At 41.9% G+C, this 21,293-nt stretch overlaps 1 protein-coding gene across 1 annotated transcript in view; it reads right to left on the bottom strand.

The window, feature by feature from the left end:
• Window positions 1-21,293, bottom strand: part of LOC132817323 (contactin-associated protein-like 5) — a 910,472-nt gene that overhangs the window by 199,535 nt on the left and 689,644 nt on the right. Inside the window, exon 18 of the mRNA XM_060827733.1 lies at window positions 7,648-7,887. Coding sequence (XP_060683716.1) covers window positions 7,648-7,887 — 240 coding nt within the window. The remainder of the gene's footprint in view (window positions 1-7,647; window positions 7,888-21,293) is intronic.

Raw genomic sequence — 21,293 nt, 5'->3', positions numbered from 1 at the left:
AATATATTGGCTTTTGAAGGGTCACATCATTAATGTAGAGGACAACTACTTTTAGCAAGACATCATTAAAGTACAAACAGATGAAGGAAGACATAATATGATCCCTTTGGAAAACAGGTCACTAAGATATGCTGACTTGATAAAAGGCATCAAAATATTATGTCAATTCAAATCTGTCTGATAAGTAATTGAAACGGACAATGCCAAAGACCTTCCATATAGAAATTTATTTTTCATAAAGATTCGAGGAAGTCAGAAATTCTGTTGCCAAAACACTTTATCAACAAATGAAAGACTGACAGGCTATTCCTATTGCTAAATTCTAGAAGAAATCCAAATTACATTGATTGACAATTGAATTGCTTTGAAAATGGAAGACAAAAGCTCTTGGTTAGAAATAATAGGTTATATAAGAGTATTGAATGGTAATTTGATAGGAGAGAGATATAAGCAAAGGTACAAAGATACAAAAATATAAATATCATGCTGCTTTATGCCAGGGAGTTAGATCTACAGGAATTCAAATTAGAGGTAGAGGAGAAAAAAGGCAATGTGGGATTTCTTGTGAAAGGCAAATTCCCTGAAAATACCAAATCTAATTTAAGCACTGAGTCTAAGAGTGTCTCCTTTAAAACTGTGAGATTTCTTACCACAATCTTTTCACTGAAACGTGGTCTTGATGCATTTAGGATGATCGTGTGAAACAGGCACATAGTAAGAACACAACAGCAGGAGTCAACTCTTTGGCCTGTTTAACCTGCTCCACATTCTAGGTCATGGTTGTTCATCTACCTTAATGCCATTTTCCATTGCTGCCCCTACATCCCTTGATATACTGAGGAGCGATGCCAATGATTCAGGCATCCATCTTAGAAATCACCCGATTGTAATTTCCAATAAAGTCAATGGAAATGGGTGGATGATAATCTGTACTGTATAATACTGGGTACAATATATATCAATTGGTTATGTTCTATATTGCAGACTTTACACTCATTCAACATCAATAAAACACCTAAAGACCAAAAAAGTGAAACACCTGGAGATCATTTTTCTTGGGGAGTCTGGTTGTTGATCAATATAAGGGCTACAAACATACTTCTTATTATTTATTTGGGGATTTGGGCATCACAGGATGGGCCAACAGTTATTGCCTGTCCCACTTGCCCTTGAGAAGGTGGTGCCTTTTTGAAATGTTGCAGTCCACCTGCTGTGGGTTGACTCACAATGTCATTAGGGAGGGAATTCCAGGATTTTGACCCAGTGACTATGAAGGAACAGCGATATATTTCTAAGTCAGGAAGTGGTTTAGAGGGGAACTTGAAGGTGGTGGTGTTCCCATATATCTGCTACCCTTGTCCTTCTAGATGGAAGTGGTCATGGTTTTGGCAGGTGCTGTCTAAGGATCTTTGGTGAATTTCTGTAGTGCATCTTGTAGATAGTACACACTGCTGCTACTGAGCACCAGTGGTGGAGGGCGTGGATGTTACGGATGTGGTGCTGATCAAGCAAAATGCTTTGTCCTGGATGGTGTCAAGCTTCTTGAGTGTTGTTGGAGCTGTACCCACCCAGGCAAATAGGGAGTATTCCATCACACTCTTGACTTCTGCCTTGTAGATATATAATCATTGGTATCAGGAAGAGGAGTAGATGGTTCTGCCCTTGATTCTGCACCATTATTCAAAAGGATGATTGGACAATGACTCTACATTCTATCTATGATAACTGCATTCATGCTTGAACAACAACCTCAACAATTACAGCAGACTACCTCAGATTGACTCTGTTATTAGATAGCAGGGTAGTAGCACTGCATTTAGAAGGGAAAATGTTAAGACTTCATTGCTCTTGATTTTATTTGTTATTCTTAGAATATTCAAAATCGAGCACCAACTAATGAAATAACAGACTTTCAATTATTTCCCTCAAAGATTCATGAATCAATAGAATTCAATAACCCAGATTGCTGAGAACTTGAGAAAAATTAAGAAGGTAACAGACAGATATTTCATTAGAAATGTAGAAGTTTGTGTTTCCACCGACAATCAGCCAACCAATTGCTGCAGCCCCAGTTCCACACAATTGCAGAAACTAGAAGGCAAATTTCTCTGAATATTCATGCTTGGAGAGTCATGTGAAAGGATCATCTCTAAATATGATGAGCCTTGAAGCTCACAGCTTGGCAAGGATTTTTCTCCAAGGTAAACCAGGTCTACTGGTTTCTAAGATTGTGGGCAGAGTTTCTGCTGGATGCTTAGCCAAGTTATCCAGCTAGAATAGATACAGCCATGAGAAAATTCCCATCACCGCACAGAATATAGAATGGTTTGCATCAGTGGAAACGAAGCAAACAATTCATTGTGTGGGATCAGACTACAGAGGTGGGTTCCAATAGATTTGAAGAAATTAATAAATGTCAGCACCTTTCAAAAAACCAAGAAATTTCTTTTAATATTTGCTCACTAACAACACTTAAATTCTATTTTGCTCAAAAAATGCACAATCTGCAGGCAGTCAATACAGGCAGTCAATCCATGTAATATTTTGTAAATTCCACTTTGGAAATAGAACCAGTCTGACTCAAGATTGGGATACGGACAGACTCTGACCTCATACCTTTAAAGTACTGTCTGAGCTGAGATGTCACTTTTTGTTATAAAACCTTAAGTTAAATAGGGTAGCATGGTGGCACAGTGGTTAGCACTGTGGAGACCCAGGTTCAATTCCAGCCTTGGGAAACTGTGTGGAGTTTGCACATTCTCCCCGTTTCTGTGTGGCTTTCCTTTGGGTGCTCCGGTTTCCTCCCACAGTCCAAATTTAGTCCATGCTAAATTGCCCACAGTGTTAGGTGTAGGGGGTGGGTTGCTCTTCGGAGGGTCAGTGTGGACTTGTTAGGCCGAAGGGCCTGTTTCCACACTGTAGTGAATCTAATCTAATCTTATCACGAGAAGACAATTTAAAGAAGTTCTGAATTTACTTATTAATGAACCAAAGCCTGCATTCAAATAGATGAAAGACTTAACAATCCAGGTTCAATATGACACAGTAATCATTTGTTATAAATTCTGTTCTTATGATCTTATACTCCACAACCACCTGATGAAGGAGCAGCAGTCTGAAAGCTAATGCTTCCAAATAAACCTGTTGAACAATAACCTGGTGTTGTATGATTTTTGACATTGAAGCTGTTCTTGTTCCAGATGAACATCAGCAGTTCAAGAAGTTGTCTTAACGACACCAGATGGGAAATAAATGCTGGACATGCCTGTGATGCTCAAACTCATGAAAAAGTATCAATCATAATTATTTTTGTTTTCTGCCAGCCCCCGTCAATGACAGAGTAAATACCAACATATGATTTTGTGTGGGCACACTGCAGGGATTCATATGCAGCAACTAATTACCACAACAACTTGCATTTATGTAGCACCTTTAACACAGTTTTAAGGATGAAAAAAAAATTGTCATTTTGCAGGGGCACTATTAAACAAAATCTGGTACCGAGCCACAGAATGGGTTATTAAGACAGGTGGTAAGTAATCTCACGTAATTTTGGAGCTGAGGTTTCATTGGGGAATTCCAGAGGATAGATCAAAGATATACTGAAGGCATGGCTGCCAGTGCTCAGGTACTCAGGATGGCACAGTGATTCAGTGGTTAGCACTGCTGCCTCATAGTGTGAGCGGCACTGGAGTGCTTCTGGAATTGGGCATCTGTCTGTGTGGAGTTTGCACGTTCTTCCCGTGTCTGCGTGGGTATCCTCCAGGTGCTCCAGTTTTCCCCCACAATCCAAAGATGTCCTGGTTAGGTGGATTGGTCAGGCTAAATACTCCTGTAGTGCCCCGAGTTGTGCAAGCTGGATGGGTTAGCTATGGGAGATGTGAAGTTACAGAGTTGGTGTAGGGGGCTGAGTGTGGTTGGATGTTCTGCGGAGGGTCAGTGCAGACCCGATAGGCTGAATAGCCTGTTTCAGCTCTATAGAGATTCTATAATGATTTACTTGTATTTCACGGTGATCTGGATCAGGAACTCTCCTGGGGAAACAAACCCAGGATGGAAATTCCTGAAATGAAGGGGTTAGTCACGATTCCCCATCTTGTTGTTACCACTGATTCATGAAACATGCGTTCTATGTTATCCAAAATGAATGCAATAAAATCATTTCATTTTCATGTAATTAACTTCAGATACAGCATCTTTCAGCTTAATTCCCCAGCAGCTGCCTATTTTTTTTGAGGGTCAGGGAGGCATTGTGAAGTTCAATTCCCAGTGGCATGTTGCTTCATTAGTGTTTGAATGTGATCGCCAAAAAAAAAATTGTCATGGTTTGCGAGCTTCCTGTAAGACGTTTTTATGAATACAAAGATAACAATAGAGACAAGCAATTACATTCCGACAGTGAAGTGAAAGAGATACCAACAATTGCAAGGCAAATTACAATGGACATTAAGGGAATAGAAGAAAAGATCATTGAGGTATATTTAGACAACAGAAAGCATGGAAGAAAAAGACACATCCCTCAAGGATGACAGAGATGCCATGGGAAGGAAGCTTGAAGGCAAGATAAAAGTTTTCAATTATTATTTCACAACAGTTTGTTCTCAAAGATGTTGTAAAGCTACCTATTAAAATGGCAGGGTGTGAATTGGAATCAATGGAGAAAGATTGTAGTCAGGAATTAAACTGGCATATCTCAAGGCTCCCAGGGCATTAGGTGCTGATGAAACCTGATGGAATAAATATGAAGTATAGTATGGATTTAAAAATCTTTTGAAATGCACTAATACTTATAGCAGCCTCAAAGTCTGAAGAGGATCTAATATGATTTCAAACCTTTTGGAAGTCAGAAATATATTTCTGAGATTTATAGCCTTGTTATTTGATCCTCATAATGTTTAACCTAGCTAAATAGATTATGAAGGAAGGAGTTCAAGGATTTCCAGGGAGAATTAAGTTAATCATTTAATCCATGGATTTGAAAGACAAATCGCACAAATATTTGAATCATTTGCAAATGTAACCTTTCATTTATTATTGAAAATAATAAAATGTCCTGTGGCAAATGAAAGATTTTGTTGACAGAAAAGATTAGGGTGGATCAGTGGTTCACACTGCTGCCTCGCAATGCCAGGGACCCTGGTTCGGTTTCAGCCTTGAGCGAGTGTCTGGGTGGAGTTTGCACATTTTCCCAGTGTCTGCGTGGATCTGGGTATTACTGGTTAGGCCAGCACTTATTGCACATCCCTGCAGGATAATGGTCAGCTGGTTTCTTGAACCACTGCGGTCTTTCAAATGTTGGGGCACCCACAATGCTCAGGGGAAGGGCGTTCCAGAATCTTGATGCAGCAACAGTGAAGGAAGTGACTTGGATGAAAATGTAGAGGGTGGGTTAGTAAATTTGCAGACGACACAAAAGATTGGTAGAGTTGTCAATAGTTATCAAAGGATATAGTGGGGTATAGATCAGTTGCAGATATGGGTGGAGAAAAGGCAGAGGGAGTTTAATCCAGGTAAATGTGAGGGTATACTTTGGGAGATCAAATGTAAAGGAAAGGTATACAGTTAATGGCAGGACCCTGAATAGCATTGATGTACAGAAGGATCTTGAGGTTCAAGTCCATAGCTCCCCGAAAGTGGCCACGCAAATGGATAGTGCGGTAAAGGAGGCGTACAGCATGCTTGCCTTTATTGGTTGGGGAATTGAGTACAAGACTTAGGATGTCATGTTGCAGCTTTATAAGACTTTGGTTAGGCTATACTTAGAATTTTGTATTCAATTCTGGTTGCTACATTACAGGAAGGATGTGGAAGCTCTGGAGAAGGTGCAGAAGAGGTTTACCAGGATGCTGCCTGGATTAGAGGGTGTGAGCTATTCGGAGAGGCTGAAGAAACGTGGGTTGTTTTACCTGGAATGGTGGAGGCTGAGGGGAGATTTGATAGAAATCTGGTAAAATTATGAGATGCATAGTGAGGATTGACTGTCAGTAACGTTTTCCCAGAGTTGAAATGTCTATTACTAGGGGGCATGTATTTAAAGTGAGAGGGGAAATGCTGATTTTCCTTCTCCTTGGATGCTGCCTGACCTGCTGTGCATTTCCAACACCACTCTAATCTTGACACCGAGGTTCAATACAATTGAATAAAGGCAAAATACTGCTGATGCTGGAAATCTAAAACAATCACACAGAATGCTGGAGAAACTCAGCAAGTCTAGCATCATCTATGGAGAGAGAAGCACTGCTACCTCACAGCGCCTGAGACCCGGGTTCAATTCCCGACTCAGGTGACTGTCTGTGTGGAGTTTGCACGTTCTCCCCGTGTCTGCGTGGGTTTCCTCCGGGTGCTCCGGTTTCCTCCCACAGTCCAAAGATGTGCGGGTCAGGTGAATTGGCCATGCTAAATTGCCCGTAGTGTTAGGTAATGAGGTAAATGTAGGGGTATTGGTGGGTTGCGCTTCGACGGGTCGGTGTGGACTTGTTGGGCCGAAGGGCCTGTTTCCACACTGTAAGTCTAATCTAAAAAAAAGTCTAGTCTGGCTGAATTGAAGAACGGTCTCAAATCTGGTTCTGTAATGTCATACTGGACTTGATATATTAAATCTGTTTTTCTCCACAGATGCTACCAGACCTGCTGAATTTCTCCAGCGTTCTCGGTCTTTGTTAGAGGTTTCATACAGATTTATCATGTCTTCCCTATTTTGCAATTCATTAGAAATGAGTCCCTACACATTTGTGCTTTCTTTTTAATAGCCTGTTAACAAGTCTCACGGTACTGAATAATTTATGATTTCAAACACCTAAATCCCAGTCCTTCACTGTTCCAGCGAGATCTATGAGCAGGATTTCATCAACAGATGCTGTTCTCCATGCTTTAGTGGGAGCATATGCTCAGCGATTATTGCCTGTGATCACAAACAAACTGGACATTGATGGAAAGAAATTCCTTCCCGCTCAGCAATCTGAATGGATAAGTCATGGAGCTCTGGACACTACATACGTGTTGTCAATGGGGCCTTGTACCTGATGGAACACAGCAGTAGCTGCAAATCCAATGGCTCAAGAACCTTGGTGCTCTGGGTCCATAGCGGAATGGTCAAACTGTATTGCTTTCCTGTAAAGGGTATTGACTACCTGAGTAATTCACTTGTGGGAATTGATTAGGAAATGTCACAAATATCCTCAAATGCTGTAATTTCATCTGTGTCCGGGGACCATGCTGGAGAGCTCCAGATTAGTTTTCAGCTTTTCTTGTCTCTCTCATGCACTGTAACACAGCCCCAACTCCAGTCCCCTTTTGTAAGATATTCACCATGACCTGCATCTGAGGGACCTCCAAGGTTGGATGTAGAGAACTCAAGGATAAAGTACATTCTTGTAGCTAATTGCATTGTGAGAGTCATAAGGAGCAATAATCTACTGGTAAACTATTTTCCGTGAAGCAGTTGCCTTGTACAATTAACCACCTGATTCAAAGTAATGCTACCCTGGTGAAAAATTAACACATCCATTCTAAACACTTTTGCAAACAGCTCTGAGATTGATTTATTCAATAATGTTAAATTACATGGCGTATGAGCCATGTGCCATTCATGGAATTCAATGTCCAGCACTAAGTAGACATTAGCAATAACAGAATGCTACATCCTACCTTTCTTACAGAATGGTCCGTCATAAGCAGAGTGGCCACAGTCACAGGAATAGCCGCTATATTTCTCGATGCACCTCCCCCCATTGTGGCACAGGTTGCCGTAACTGCTGCAATGCCCTGGACATCCTGGCTTCACCCCTGGGGTCATTTTTGCTCTTTCCTCAAGGTCAAGGGTCATCCCATTTAGTTGCAGGGACCGAATGCATCCGAGGAATCCTTTCTGTCTTGAGGCGGTTCCTCCTGAAAAAGCAACACCTTATACGGTTAAAAACCTTTCTCGTGCACTTTGGCTGCATTCAGTGTTAAGAGCTGAAAATGTGTTGCTGGAAAAGCACAGCAGGTCAGGCAGCATCCAAAGAGCAGGAGAATCGATGTTTCGGGCATGAGCCCTTGTTCAGGAAGATTCCAGCAACACATTTTCAGCTCTGATCTCCAGCATCTGCAGTCCTCACTTTCTCCTGCATTCAGTGTTAAAGCTGGAATGACATAACTACAGAGAATTAGAAAGAATGAAAACAGAACATAAAATGGGACAATCATTCTTTCATATCTATTTCTATGGTTTTCCATATAATGTTTCCAGTCCACAAATAGGCTTATTTCTTCCACTGAGATCCCTCTTTCTTAATATTGGAAACTGCTGTAGTGGTTCTGTTCGCCGAGCTGGAAGTTTTTGTTGCAAACGTTTCGTCCCCTGGCTAGGAGACATCATCAGTGCTGTGGAGCCTCCTGCGAAGCGCTTCTTTGATGTTTCTTCCGGCATTTATAGTGGTCTGTCCTTGCCGCTTCCGGGTGTCAGTTTCAGCTGTCCGCTGTAGTGATTGGTATATTGGGTCCAGTTCGATGTGTCTGTTGATGGAATTTGTGGATGAATATACCACTATAAATGCCGGAAGAAACATCAAAGAAGCGCTTCGCAGGAGGCTCCACAGCACTGATGATGTCTCCTAGCCAGGGGACGAAACGTTTGTAACAAAAACTTCCAGCTCGGCGAACAGAACCACTACAACAAGCACCCGAGCTACAAATCTTCGCACAAACTTTGAATTGGAAACTGCTCTCTACAAAACCACAGAAAACATTTGTGGGAACAGGAGTTCAAGCTATTTGAAAACCTTGATGTCCTGGGGAGTCTGCATGATAAGGACACATGATATTAGGACCTGCACATCGTGGGTTAAAGTGACTTGCTGCTGAAAATGAGATTGGGATTGTAAATAATACATTGTGGAAGGAGGTACAGGCAACAGATAAATCTGCAGATAAAGAGAATGACATAGTGTCTGAAAGTAAGTGTTCAGAAATAGTACTGAGCTAATTAAAGTAATATAGTCATGGTGATGAGATCATTACACAGAATTGGAAAGGACAAAATGTATTTTAGCTCTGTGCATGTATCTTAGTTTAACTACTATTAATTGGTGATACTTGTCTTAGTTTGCTTTATGTCTTGGTTTAACTACCTTTCATCAGTTACACAGTCTTGTGCATGTATCTTTACTTCACTGTGATTTCCAGATAATATGCTGGATAATATAATTATCAATGAGAAAATTGATATTTAATTGTGAGTAAATCACTGTAAGGGAACAGTCATATGGAAGTCACGAGCAAGGAGCCTCAATAAAGACCTAACATGGTATTGTCAATGTGCACATGTAGGTGCTGTTCAAGGGAATGAGATATGGTTGATTGAGAAATCTGTCACAGAGATTGTTATGGTGCACAAGGAGGCCATTCATCCCATCATGGCTGCACTGTCCCTCTGAGCATTTTAACTTAATGCCAATCTCCTGCCATTTCCACATAACCCTGTACATTTCTTTCTGTTCAAATAATCATCCAGTGCTCTTTTGAATGCCTCATTTGAACCTGCCTCCATTACATGTCCAGGTGATGCATTCCAGATTCTAAATACTCAGAGCGCAAAAGGTTTCTCACAGCTTACATTTGCTACTTATGCAAAACAATATGCCCTTTGGTTCTTGATCTGTGTAAGAGTGGAAACAGTTTCTTCTTATCCACTTTGATCATGCCCATCTTGATTTTGAAAACTTTCATCCAAACTCCTCTTCATCTTTCACTCTAAGGAAAACAGTTCCCACTTTCTCCAATTCTTTCCTCATAACTGAAGTGTCTCATCATTTTCATAAACCTCTTCTGCACTGTCTCCAATACACTTACACCTTTATTACAGCTTGGCACCCAGAACTGGACACTAGACTCCAGCTGAAAACTATCGAAGTCTACGCAGCACGTGCAATTACTATACAGCAATAGCAACATTTAAAAGGCATTTGGACGGGTATATGAATAAGAAGGGTTTAGAGGGATAGGGGCCAAGTGCTGATGAGATTGGGATATCTGGTCGGCATTGATGAGTTAGGCCAAATGGTCTGTTTCTGTGCTGTACATCTCTATGACTCTATGACTATGAGCAATTGCTAATTGATGCAAACCATGACTCTAGGTGCTGGCTTCTAATTCAGAGAAACAGAACGGACTGCTTCATCAAGATTACAGCAGAAACTGGTCTTGATCATGATCACATCAATCACCCATTATATCTGACGCTGATATTCACTCACATTTAATATAATACAGGTGACCATCAGGTAGCAAGTATAACATGCTCTTTTCCATTGGTTTTTCATCATCAGATAACTGCTTCAGGGGAGCATTTGCAACATTACACTCTCCCTCTTTTTAAACACTTGGCTTTGGGAGTCAAGGGCTGGAATTATGCTCCAGCATGAGCCACAGAGGCAGAGTAGAGCCACGTGTCAGGGCCAGGACCAGTAACAGAGACATGATTTATTGAATGTGAGCCTGACAAAATAGATGCCGAGAGGCTAGAGGCCTTAAAACCAGAATCACAGTTTCTTGTAAAAGGGTCGAGTATTTAGGATAGGTATAGGAGAAATTTCTTTGCACGGAGAGTTAAAATTGTTTGGATGTTCAGTCAATGAGTATATTCAAGAGAGAGATTGGTAGCTGGTTGGGTTGGAAGAAAACCAACAGATACGAGGATCAGACATGATGTGAAGTTGAAATGGAATCTGACCCAAAGTCACCTTTCACTCTCTTGTTTAACAACAATCTGTCAATCTGTGCTTTAAAAATATTGAAGGACATTTCTTCAACAACCTTTCATAGAAAAGAGTTCCAGAGACTCACAGCACCCTTGTGAGCAAACAAATTCTCCTCACATCTATCTTAACTGGAGCCATCGCTTATTTATAAACAGTGACCCCGGATCATGATTCTCCCTTAAGAAGAACCATCTTTTCTGCATCTGTCCTGTCAAGATCTGTTAGGATTTAAATGTTTTAATCAATCCACCTCTTACTTTTCTGACCTATAGCGGATACAGATCTTTCCTGTCCAAATCTTCCTCACAAATGCAACCCACCTATTCCAGGTAGTGATCTAACGAATTTCCTCTGAGCTGTTTCCAATGCATATCTCTCCCTAAATAAGGAGACCAATACTGTACATGGTACCCTAAATGTGATCTCACCAGAGCAATTCCTAATGAAGGGCTTATGCCCGAAACATGGATTCTCCTGCTCCTCGGATGCTGCCTGACCTGCTGTGCTTTCCCAGCATCACACTCTCGACTCACCAGAGCAGGTTCAATGGTCTGCATGGTTCCTATTTTGCACATTCTTCAGTTCACAGTACATTTGTAGATTATATTTTTATGGATGCATGATGCTATCAGGTTTGAAATTTGTTTGTGTATTCACTACCAGTTGCACACTGGTAAAGACACCAGTTCACTGAGCAAACACATTACTTTTGCTTGTTGTAAAATAATATGGATTAGATGTCAAAATTGTCAGAACACAGCAAAGTTTTATTTCCTTCTTTAAAGCACAAAGAAATTATTGTAACGAAAACCATTGAACAACACAAATGTGCACTATTTATCACATAGGTGGATGTGTGGTTACTATTTCCAAACATAATGCTGTCAAGCTATCTTACCATAAGCAGGTGACATTAAACAGTGAGAGCACGTCCCTTCTGATTACACAATCTGGCCACTGAGCTACAGTAAACTGATGAAAATGCTTTCTGAAAACATTTATCATCCCCCAGTTTTTATGTTGTACTTGAAAATTCTAGTCTAAAGTAAAAGTTTTAAAATATATGCCATTCACAATAACATTGTCAAATCTGTCTTTGTTACTTCTGGCATCTTCTTACTTGTCTTGAAAGCCTCCACTTCTCCAAAGGGCTTGCACTCAGGTTTGATGTATTTTGTCAAGGATGTGACAGTGTGAACTGATTCAGGATCATATACGTGAACATGTGAACATTGAGTCATAGAGATGTACAGCACAGAAACATACCCTTGGGTCCAACTCGTCCATGCTGACCAGATATCCTAAATTAATCGAGTATCATTTGCTACCATTTAGCTCATATACCTCTAACCCCCTTCTTATTCATCTACTCATCCAGATGCCTTTTAAATGTTGTAATTGTTCAAGGCTCCACCACTTCTTCTGGTAGATCATTCCATACAGACATCACCCTCTGTGTGAAAAAAAGTTGCCCCTTTTGTCCCTGTTAAATATTTCCCCTCTCACCTTAAGCTAATATGTGAACACATGATGCATTATTTCCCACCAATATTCTTCAATAACCTGCATTCACAGGCTCTAAGTGGCCTTGGTGGACTTGGCCTTGTCTTCCTGCTCTGTCCTCCTCCTTGATTCTGTCTTTGTGCCTCTCTACATTGCATATCGAATCTTCTAAGGGATTTTGTTTTTTTTTCATAAACTCGCTGGCTTTGGGTGAGTTTTCCCAAATGACGCTTGACCTTCCTTTTCAAGCCAAGAGGCCCTTTGCTGTCTCCACTCCCCTATGAATCACATCATAGGAGATCTTTTTTATACAGAAAAGAAACTAAAACCATTAAAGCAACAGACACACAAATCTCTGATTAAAATACTTTATCATCAATTACTATTTTTAACAAGCCCTTTAGGCTAAAAGAATGTTAGGTAAGTAATAGATGTGTTTCTTGCCTGATGCATTGTTCATTTATCTTTGCTGTTTTTAATCTTGGGTTGACCTTAAATATTGTGCTCCAATGACTGTTTGATATTATGATGAAGCCAGTTTAATTAAGTGTTCATTGTATTTTAGCATCGCATAAAGCTAATATGACAGAAAGGTAAGAAATTGCAATTTTGCATTGACACAACTATAGAAGGCACAAATACCTCTGCCTTTGGCTTGCCTTCAGGTTCTTTCAGTCGGTCGATATTTTGTCCTCTCCCTGTATTATGTAAGATTGGCCAATGAGACCTTATAACTCTTTGAAAGAGTGATTCATCTAATTGCTATTCCGTCTGCCTTTCCCTGAAAACACGTTGCTAAATTTTCAGTTTTGAACGGAAGTCTAGATCATTTTTGTAAGTGAATTTTGAATCTGCCTCCATCACCCTTTCAGGGAATGTGGTCCTGATGAGAACTCAGTAAAACTTTCACTTCATCCTCTCTTAGCCAATGAGGTGTGTCCTCTGATTACTGACCCTTGTTCCAATGGAAAGAGTGCTTCCTGACCTGCTCCATCAAAACACTTCATGATTCTCATCCATTATATTAAATTTTGTCTTTAACTTAACTTTGCTAAAGAGAACAATACAGGTTTTCATACGTTCCATAGAATTATAGAACATAGATCATTACAGCGCAGTACAGGCCCTTCGGCCCTTGATGTTGCACCGACCTGTCATACCAATCTGAAGTCCATTTAACCTACACAATTCCATGTACGTCCATATGCTTGTCCAATGACGACTTAAATCTACTTAAAGTTGGCGAATCTACTACTGTTGCAGGCAAAGCATTCCATACCCTTACTACTCTCTGAGTAAAGAAACTACCTCTGACTTCTGTCCTATATTTATCACCCCTCAATTTAAAGCTATGCCCCCTCATGCTAGCCGTCACCATTCTTGGAAAAAGGCTCTCCTTGTCCACTCTATCTAACCCTCTGATTATCTTATAAGTCTCTATTAAGTCACCTCTCAACTTCCTTCTCTCTAACAAAAACAGCCTCAAGTCCCTCAGCCTTTCCTCATAAGACCTTCCCTCCATACCAGGCAACATCCTAGTTAATCTCCTCTGCACCCTTTCCAAAGCTTCCACATCCTTCTTATAATGCGGTGACCAGAACTGTACACAATACTCCAAGTGTGGCCGCACCAGAGTTTTGTACAGCTGTAGCATAACCTCATGGTTCCAGAACTCGATCCGGCTATTAATAATAGCTAAAACACTGTATGCCTTCTTAACAACCCTGTCAACCTGGGTGGCAACTTTCAAGGATCTGTGTACCTCTGCAGCTTATCTATGTCTCTCTGTAACCTACAACATCCTTCATCACTATCCACAACTCCACCGACCTTAGTGTCGCCTGCAAATTTACTAACCCACCCTTCTACGCTCTCATCCAGGTCGTTTATAAAAATGACAAACAGCAGTGGACCCAACACCAACCCTTGCGGTACACCACTAGTAACTGGACTCCAAGATGAACATTTCCCATCAAACACTACCCTCTGTCTTCTTTCAGCAAGCCAATTACTGATCCAAACTGTTATGTCTCCCACAATCCCATTCCTCCGCATTTTGTACAATAGCCTACTGTGGGGAATCTTATCGAATGCCTTGATAAAATCCATAAACACCATATCAACCAGTTTACTCTCATCTACCTATTGGGTCACCTTCTCAAAGAACTCAATAAGATTTGTGAGGCACAACCTACCATTCACAAAACTGTGCTGACTATCCCTAATCAAATCATTCTTTTCTAGATGATTTTAAATCCTATCTCTTATAACCTTTTCCAACACTTTACCAACAACTGAAGTAAGGCTCACTGGTCTATAATTACCAGGGTTGTCTCTACTCCCCTTCTTGAACAGGGGAACCACATTTGCTATCCTCCAGTCTTCTGGCACTATTCCTGTAGACAATGACGATTTAAAGATCAATAACAAAGGCTCGGAAATCTCCACCCTGGCTTCCCAGAGGATCCTAGGATAAATCCCATCCGGCCCAGGAGACTTTTCTATATTCACACTCAATTGAACTCTCACATCCCTCTGCACCTTCTAATAAACTTCCTTGATATCCTCCCTAGGATTGCAAAATACTCTTTAAAGTGTGTCACCTGATGAAGGAGCAGCACTCTGAAAGCTTGAGATTTTAAATAAACCTGCTGGACTCTAACCTGAGTGCTTTAGGGAACATCTCTGGGACACCCGTACCAATCAACCCCACTGTCCCATGGCCGAACATTTCAACTCCCCCTCCCACTCTGCCTAAGACAGGCCAGTCCTGGGCCTCCTCCTCCACCACTCCCTCACCACCCGATGCCTGGAGGAATACGCCTCATCTTCCACCTCGGAACACTTCAACCCCAGGGCATGGATGTGGACTTCACCAGTTTCCTCATTTCTCCTCCCCTCACCTTACCCAAGTTTCAGCCTGCCAGCTCAGCAATATCCCCATGACCTATCCCACTTGCCAATCTTCCTTCCCACCTATCCGCTCCACCCTCCTCTCCGACCTATCACCTTCATCCCCACCTCCATCCACCTATTGTACACTTAGCTACCTTCTCCCCAACCCCACCCCCCCTCCCATTTATCTCTCCCTGCCTCATTTCTGATGAAGGGCTTTTTCCAGAAATGTCGATTTTCCTGCTCCCCGGATGCTGCCTGACTGGCTATGCTTTTCCAGCACCATTGTAACTTGGTGTCATGTGACTTCTGACCTTCTCCACCCTAGTCCAACACTGGCACCTCCACAATCATTATCTGTGGTGAACTGAAGTAGGTTTCCAAGCATCATGCAAAATGTCTATAAAAGCTTTAAGAAGGTTAGTTAAGAGTAAAATCTCACAACTACACATTCATAATCTGTCATTTCACAGTACTCTTGTCATCCTAATCTTTCATCCTCACAGGAACATGTTGCTCCTGAACTCTGATCAGCTGGCCTTTAAAAGACTCGCACATGTCAAATCTGGATTTACCCTCAAACAGTTGCCCCCCAAACTAATTTCTCCAGTCCCTATCTAATACTGTTGCAATTAGTCTTCCTCCATGTTTGCACTTTGACCTAAGGACCAGTTGTTTTCTTTTCTATAACAATCTTAAAAGATACAGAATTATAATCACCATTTCCAAAATGCTCCTGCATTGAAACGTCGATCACCTGGCCAGGCTCATTCCCAATATTATGGTTAAGGCTCAACAAGATATTTGTGCTCTATGATTACCATTTGGCAACATTGTAATACTGCCTGAGCCGCTTATCCAATGAGGGAAGGAGCTGTACTGGACCTTGTATTGGGAATGAGCTTGACCAGTAATGTTGAAGAGGCATTCAGACAGACACATGAATAGGCAGGAACAGAGGAATGCAGACCATGAGCAAGCAAATGGGATTCATTTAGAAGGACACCATGATCGGCACAAACATGATGGGCCGAAAAGCCTGTTCCTGTGCTATACTATTCTATGTCCTATGCAAACTGCATGCTGAAGTAGAAACATAGGAAATAGAAGCAACACTAGACCATTTGGCCCTTCAAGTCTGCTCTCCCATTTAAAACCATCATGGTGATTCATCCAACTCAATACTCTGTTCCCACTTGCTCCCCATACCCATTGATCCCTTTAGCTCTAATGACTATATCTACCTCTTTCTTGAAAGCATTCAATACTTTGGCTTCAACCACTTTCTATGGCAGAGAATTCTACAGGTTTACCATTCTCTGAGTGAAGAAATATCTCCTCATGTCAGTCCTTTTTACCCAGCCTCTTGTCCTTAAACTGCAACCCCTGTTTCTGTTTGTGACATCAAAGCAATTCTCTGGGATAATGGCTCCCCTCATCAGATCATTTCTTGGCATATATTGTGTCAACTCGAGAATGGACCTCAGACCATTACTTTTGGTCCTGAAAAGTGTCCACTTCAATTCAGGTGATGGAAGATACCTCAAAGGTGTGAGTAACAGGTAATACTAGCTGAAGCAGTTGCAGCCCATTGCTGCTGTTCACTACCAGCAGTATGCTGCCATCATGTGACGTGATTTGATTTATTGCAGTTTAATGTACCCAAGTACAGTGAAAGGTTTTGTTTTGTGAGCAGTAGAGGCAGATCATAACAAACAAGGACATACAGATCATAGGGTGCTTAGATAGAGTGAGGCATACAGGGTTACAGCTGTACAGGAGGTGCACTAAACAAGATCAATATTATTTGAAGTTAGAGAGATCCATCCATCAGTCTAATAATGGCAGAGAAGAAGCTGTTCTTGAACCTGTTGGTGCGTGTTTTCAAGCTTCTGTATCTTCTGCCTGACGGAAGAGGTTAGAAGAGAGCATTGCCAGGGTGGGATGGGTGTTTGATGATGTTGCCAGCCTTTCCACAGCAAGAGGATGTGTAAATGGAGTCCATGGATGGGAGGTTGGGTTCAGTGATGGTCTGGGCTGTGCACACAATCTACTGTAGTTTCTAATGGTTCTGGGCAGACCAGTTGTTATACCAGGCCACTATGCACCTGGACAGTATGGTACATCTGTAAAGGTTCTTGAGGGTCCTTACGGGCATGCTGAATTTCCTGAGCCGTCTGAGGAAGAAAGGGCATCGTTCTGCCTTCTTGACCATCGCATATATGTGGGAAGTGGAGGGCAGTTAGTTGTTATCATCACTCCGAGGTACTTGACTCCTGAAATCCAGAAGGCACTAGTCGTACGGTGGCTCAGTGGTTAGCACTGCTGCCTCACAGCACCAGGGTCCCAGGTTCGATTTCAACCTTGGGTGACTGTCTGTGTGGAGTTTGTACATTCTTCCCGTGTCTGCGTGGGTTTCCTCTGGGTGCTCTGGTTTCCTCCCACAGTCTGAATATATGCAGGTCAGGTGAATTGGCCATGCTAAATTGCCCATAGTGTTAGATGCATTAGTCAAAGGGAAATGAGACTGCGTGGGTTAGTCTTCAGAGGGTCGGTGTGGACTTGTTGGGCTGAAGGGTCTGTTTCCACACTGTAGGGAATCTAATCTAATCTAAAAGTCATTTTGCTATAATGCGCATTACATCAACACAAGTTCGTTGTAAAGCGATTGACGAATTGGGGATGCTGTTTCTACAATGCAAGCTTCTAAATGTGTATTGGCTGTAATGCGATTACAGCACCAACACTTTAGGCACTGTTTCTAAAGCACAATGTTTCTATAACGCAGGGTTGCACAAAAACGTGACCATTGCCTTACAGAAGAACTGACTGTATTCTGCAATTGCACAGAAATGAGGAATATGGTATATGAACTTCAGTGCTGGTGTGATGCCAGGTATGCAGGTCATATGTCCCAAAGACTGATAGATCAATTCAAACTGCATATCAATTCAAGCTGCCTCACAGCGCCAGAGACCCGGGTTCAACTCCCGCCTCAGGCAACTGACTGTGTGGAGTTTGCACGTTCTCCCCGTATCTGCGTGGGTTTCCTCCGGGTGCTCCAGTTTCCTCCCACAGTCCAAAGATGTGCAGGTCAGGTGAATTGGCCATTCTAAATTGCCCATAGTGTTAGGTAAGGGGCAAATGTAGGGGTATGGGGGGGGGTTCGCTTTGGCGGGTCGGTGTGTACTGGTTGGGCCGAAGGGCCTGTTTCCACACTGTAAGTAATCTAATCTAATCTAATCCACTTCAATTTCTTGCAGCTAGCAAAGTACAAACCGTACCTATCCAGCCTGTGCTTGCAAATCTCAGAGCAGTTTCGGACGTTAGACATGATTCCACAATTGGATAAATTCTGCTGGATAATCTTGAGTGTGAGAAATTACACTGATAACTAATTTAGGACTTTCAATTGAGCTAACAGTGTGGCACACTATTGTGTACTGGAAGCTACATACGTGAATACAGCAGGTTCCGTTCTCTACAGACTGAAAGACCATGATACACTGTTACAACTCATCAAAACTGGTGACAGTTATTCATTGGATTTGTTCCCAGGGCAATACTTTGATCAATTCGATTCGTTGTATCTGGTTCAAAATTGAAACAAATCTTGGTAGTTAACCGTTCGTCATCATTAACAGGAGTTTTGCCATAGCAACATCTCTCAAAACAGTACTGCTTTACCAACTTATCCGCACTCTGCTCTCATTCAATATAAATGTTGATTTCCCTTTAAACTGGTATTCTTACAAACAATGATAGAAGGAGAAAAGCTTCTTACAAACATATGAAACAGGAGCAGGATTATGCATGAGCCTGCTCTACTATTCAATATTTATAGCAGATCTAATAGTAACCTCAAATCCTCACACCTGCCTGACCTTGATAACCTTTCACCAACCTGCTTAACAAAACCTTCCTTAAAACATATTCAAGGATTCTGTTTATGTCTTGTTTGCAGGATGAGTGTTCTGAAGACTCACAACCCTCTGAGAGAATAATCCCTGTTTAAATAGATAAATCCTGATTTTTAAAAAGTGACCCCTACTACTAGATTTTCTGATAAAAGGAAACATCCTCCCTACATCTCGCTTGTCAAAGTCCCTCAGGATCTGTTATGTTTCAGTAAAGTCACCTCTAACTCATCTAAACCTGTGACAAAATGTATATTTTTTTCAGCGATGATACAAGTCTGCAAACTGGGTTTGCATATTGTGTTCATACCTTAATATCTTCAAAGCAAATGATTCCTGAAAACATCTGATTTCGCTCACTCCACTTTATCTAATTGTAAGCTCTGGATCTTTCATCTTTGTGTGGCTTCAGGTCTGAAAGCATTGAAGAGAGTCAATCCACCTTTGCAAAATAAATTCCTACACAGATGAGGCTGAGAGTGGTTTCAGATTTGCAGTAATTTACTAATAAGGCCATATACAAAAGAAATTCAATGTCTCTCAAGTACTTTTATCTTTCCATTTGAAGTTTAAGACCAGGATATCCAATAGTCCTTCCACGTTCATAGGAAATATCGAAACATCTCATAAAGCTATGGAAACCCTTGGGACAGCCTCTCACCAAAAATATCATAAAAGCTCATGTTTCTTTGCAGATTCCAGCCAACACAACATGACTACACTTAACTGATGGTAATTAATTTAACTACATTATTGAATTCAGAATGGACTGAAATGCAGCGAGTCCATTGCATAACGTTCACATTGGAGTTAATCTATTCTAAGTTCAAATCAAACATGAAAATCTGCTATTAAAAGGGCAAAGACTGGTCATGCTCATACTGAGATTCGTACATGTCTCTTGCAGAATCAAAATTAGAAGCATATGACTAAATTTTACATTGAGACATGTTCCTTCCTAGCTCTCATACTGATTATTCAGTTGTTACCTATCCAAAAGACAATGGCCCCTCAGCCTTGTTACACTTAGAATCATAGCATCCGTACAATGCAGAATCAGGCCATTCAGCCCATCTGCACCTTCTGCAAGTCTGCATTGAAGAGAATCTCATCAAGACCACTTCCTCCTGTATCCCTGTATTTCCCACGGCTAATGCACCAGCCTGCACATCCATGGATACTATAGACAACTTACTATGACCAATCCACCTAACCCGCACACTTTTGGTCAGTGGGAGGAAACCCACGCAGACACAGAGAGAATGTGCAAACTCCACACAAAGAATGACCCAAGGCTGGAATCAAATCCTGGCAATGTGAGGCAGCAGTGCTAACCACTGAGTCACTGTGCCCAATGCAGGCCATGAACTGGCTCAGGGTAAGTCTTACACCCAACCTGCCCATGCCCACCCTTGAACCCTCCTCACACTAACATTTGGGGAGGAAGTCCTCCATGAGAGAGCTGCTGACTCACCCTATGGTACCAGCAGTGTCAGTTATGAGCTGTGGCCATTGCTGGGATTTCAGGTCAACAAGTCAGGAAAGTTTACCAAGTCTCAGTGGACCATAGAGGTGTTCCCGTGACAGAGAGCTGGCTGGTGGTTTAACCTGAGGGTCACCACACCCCAGGAAAGGAGCAAGATTGAACCTTCACAGTTACGTCAACTGGCACAGGAGCTGATGGCACACTGTTGGTGTCACTCTGCATACAAACCCAGCCACACAACCAACAGAGCCAACCAATCCTTCTCAAGTGTGTGAAGGTAATGGGCAGCACGGTGGCACAGTGGTTAGCACTGCTGTCTCACAGCGCCAGAGACCCGGGTTCAATTCCCACCTCAGGCGACTGACTGTGTGGAGTTTGCACGTTCTCCCCGTGTCTGCGTGGGTTTCCTCCGGGTACTCTGGTTTCCTCCCACAGTCCAAAGATGTGCGGGTCAGGTGAATTGGCCATGCTAAATTGTCTGTAGTGTTAGGTAATAGGTAAATATAGGGGTATGGGTGGGTTACGCTTCGGTGGGTCAGTGTGGATTTGTTGGGCCGAAGGGCCTGTTTCCACACTGTAATCTAATACAAGGTTAGCAGTTTTATGAAGAGGTGTGTGAGTGTTTGGCCGAAATCAGGAAGCATGCACAAATGGGCATTCTTCTAAATGAAAGGGTGTGATGAATGGAGTCAAGCAGGGATTTGTGCTGTGGCCTCATGATTTACAATATTACATGACAGGGGAGCGAAGGTA

Source organism: Hemiscyllium ocellatum, chromosome 7 (assembly GCF_020745735.1).
Source record: "Hemiscyllium ocellatum isolate sHemOce1 chromosome 7, sHemOce1.pat.X.cur, whole genome shotgun sequence".
NCBI lineage: Eukaryota > Metazoa > Chordata > Chondrichthyes > Orectolobiformes > Hemiscylliidae > Hemiscyllium > Hemiscyllium ocellatum.
Note: the sequence above shows the minus strand (reverse complement) of the source record. Positions and strands in the feature narration are given on the sequence as shown.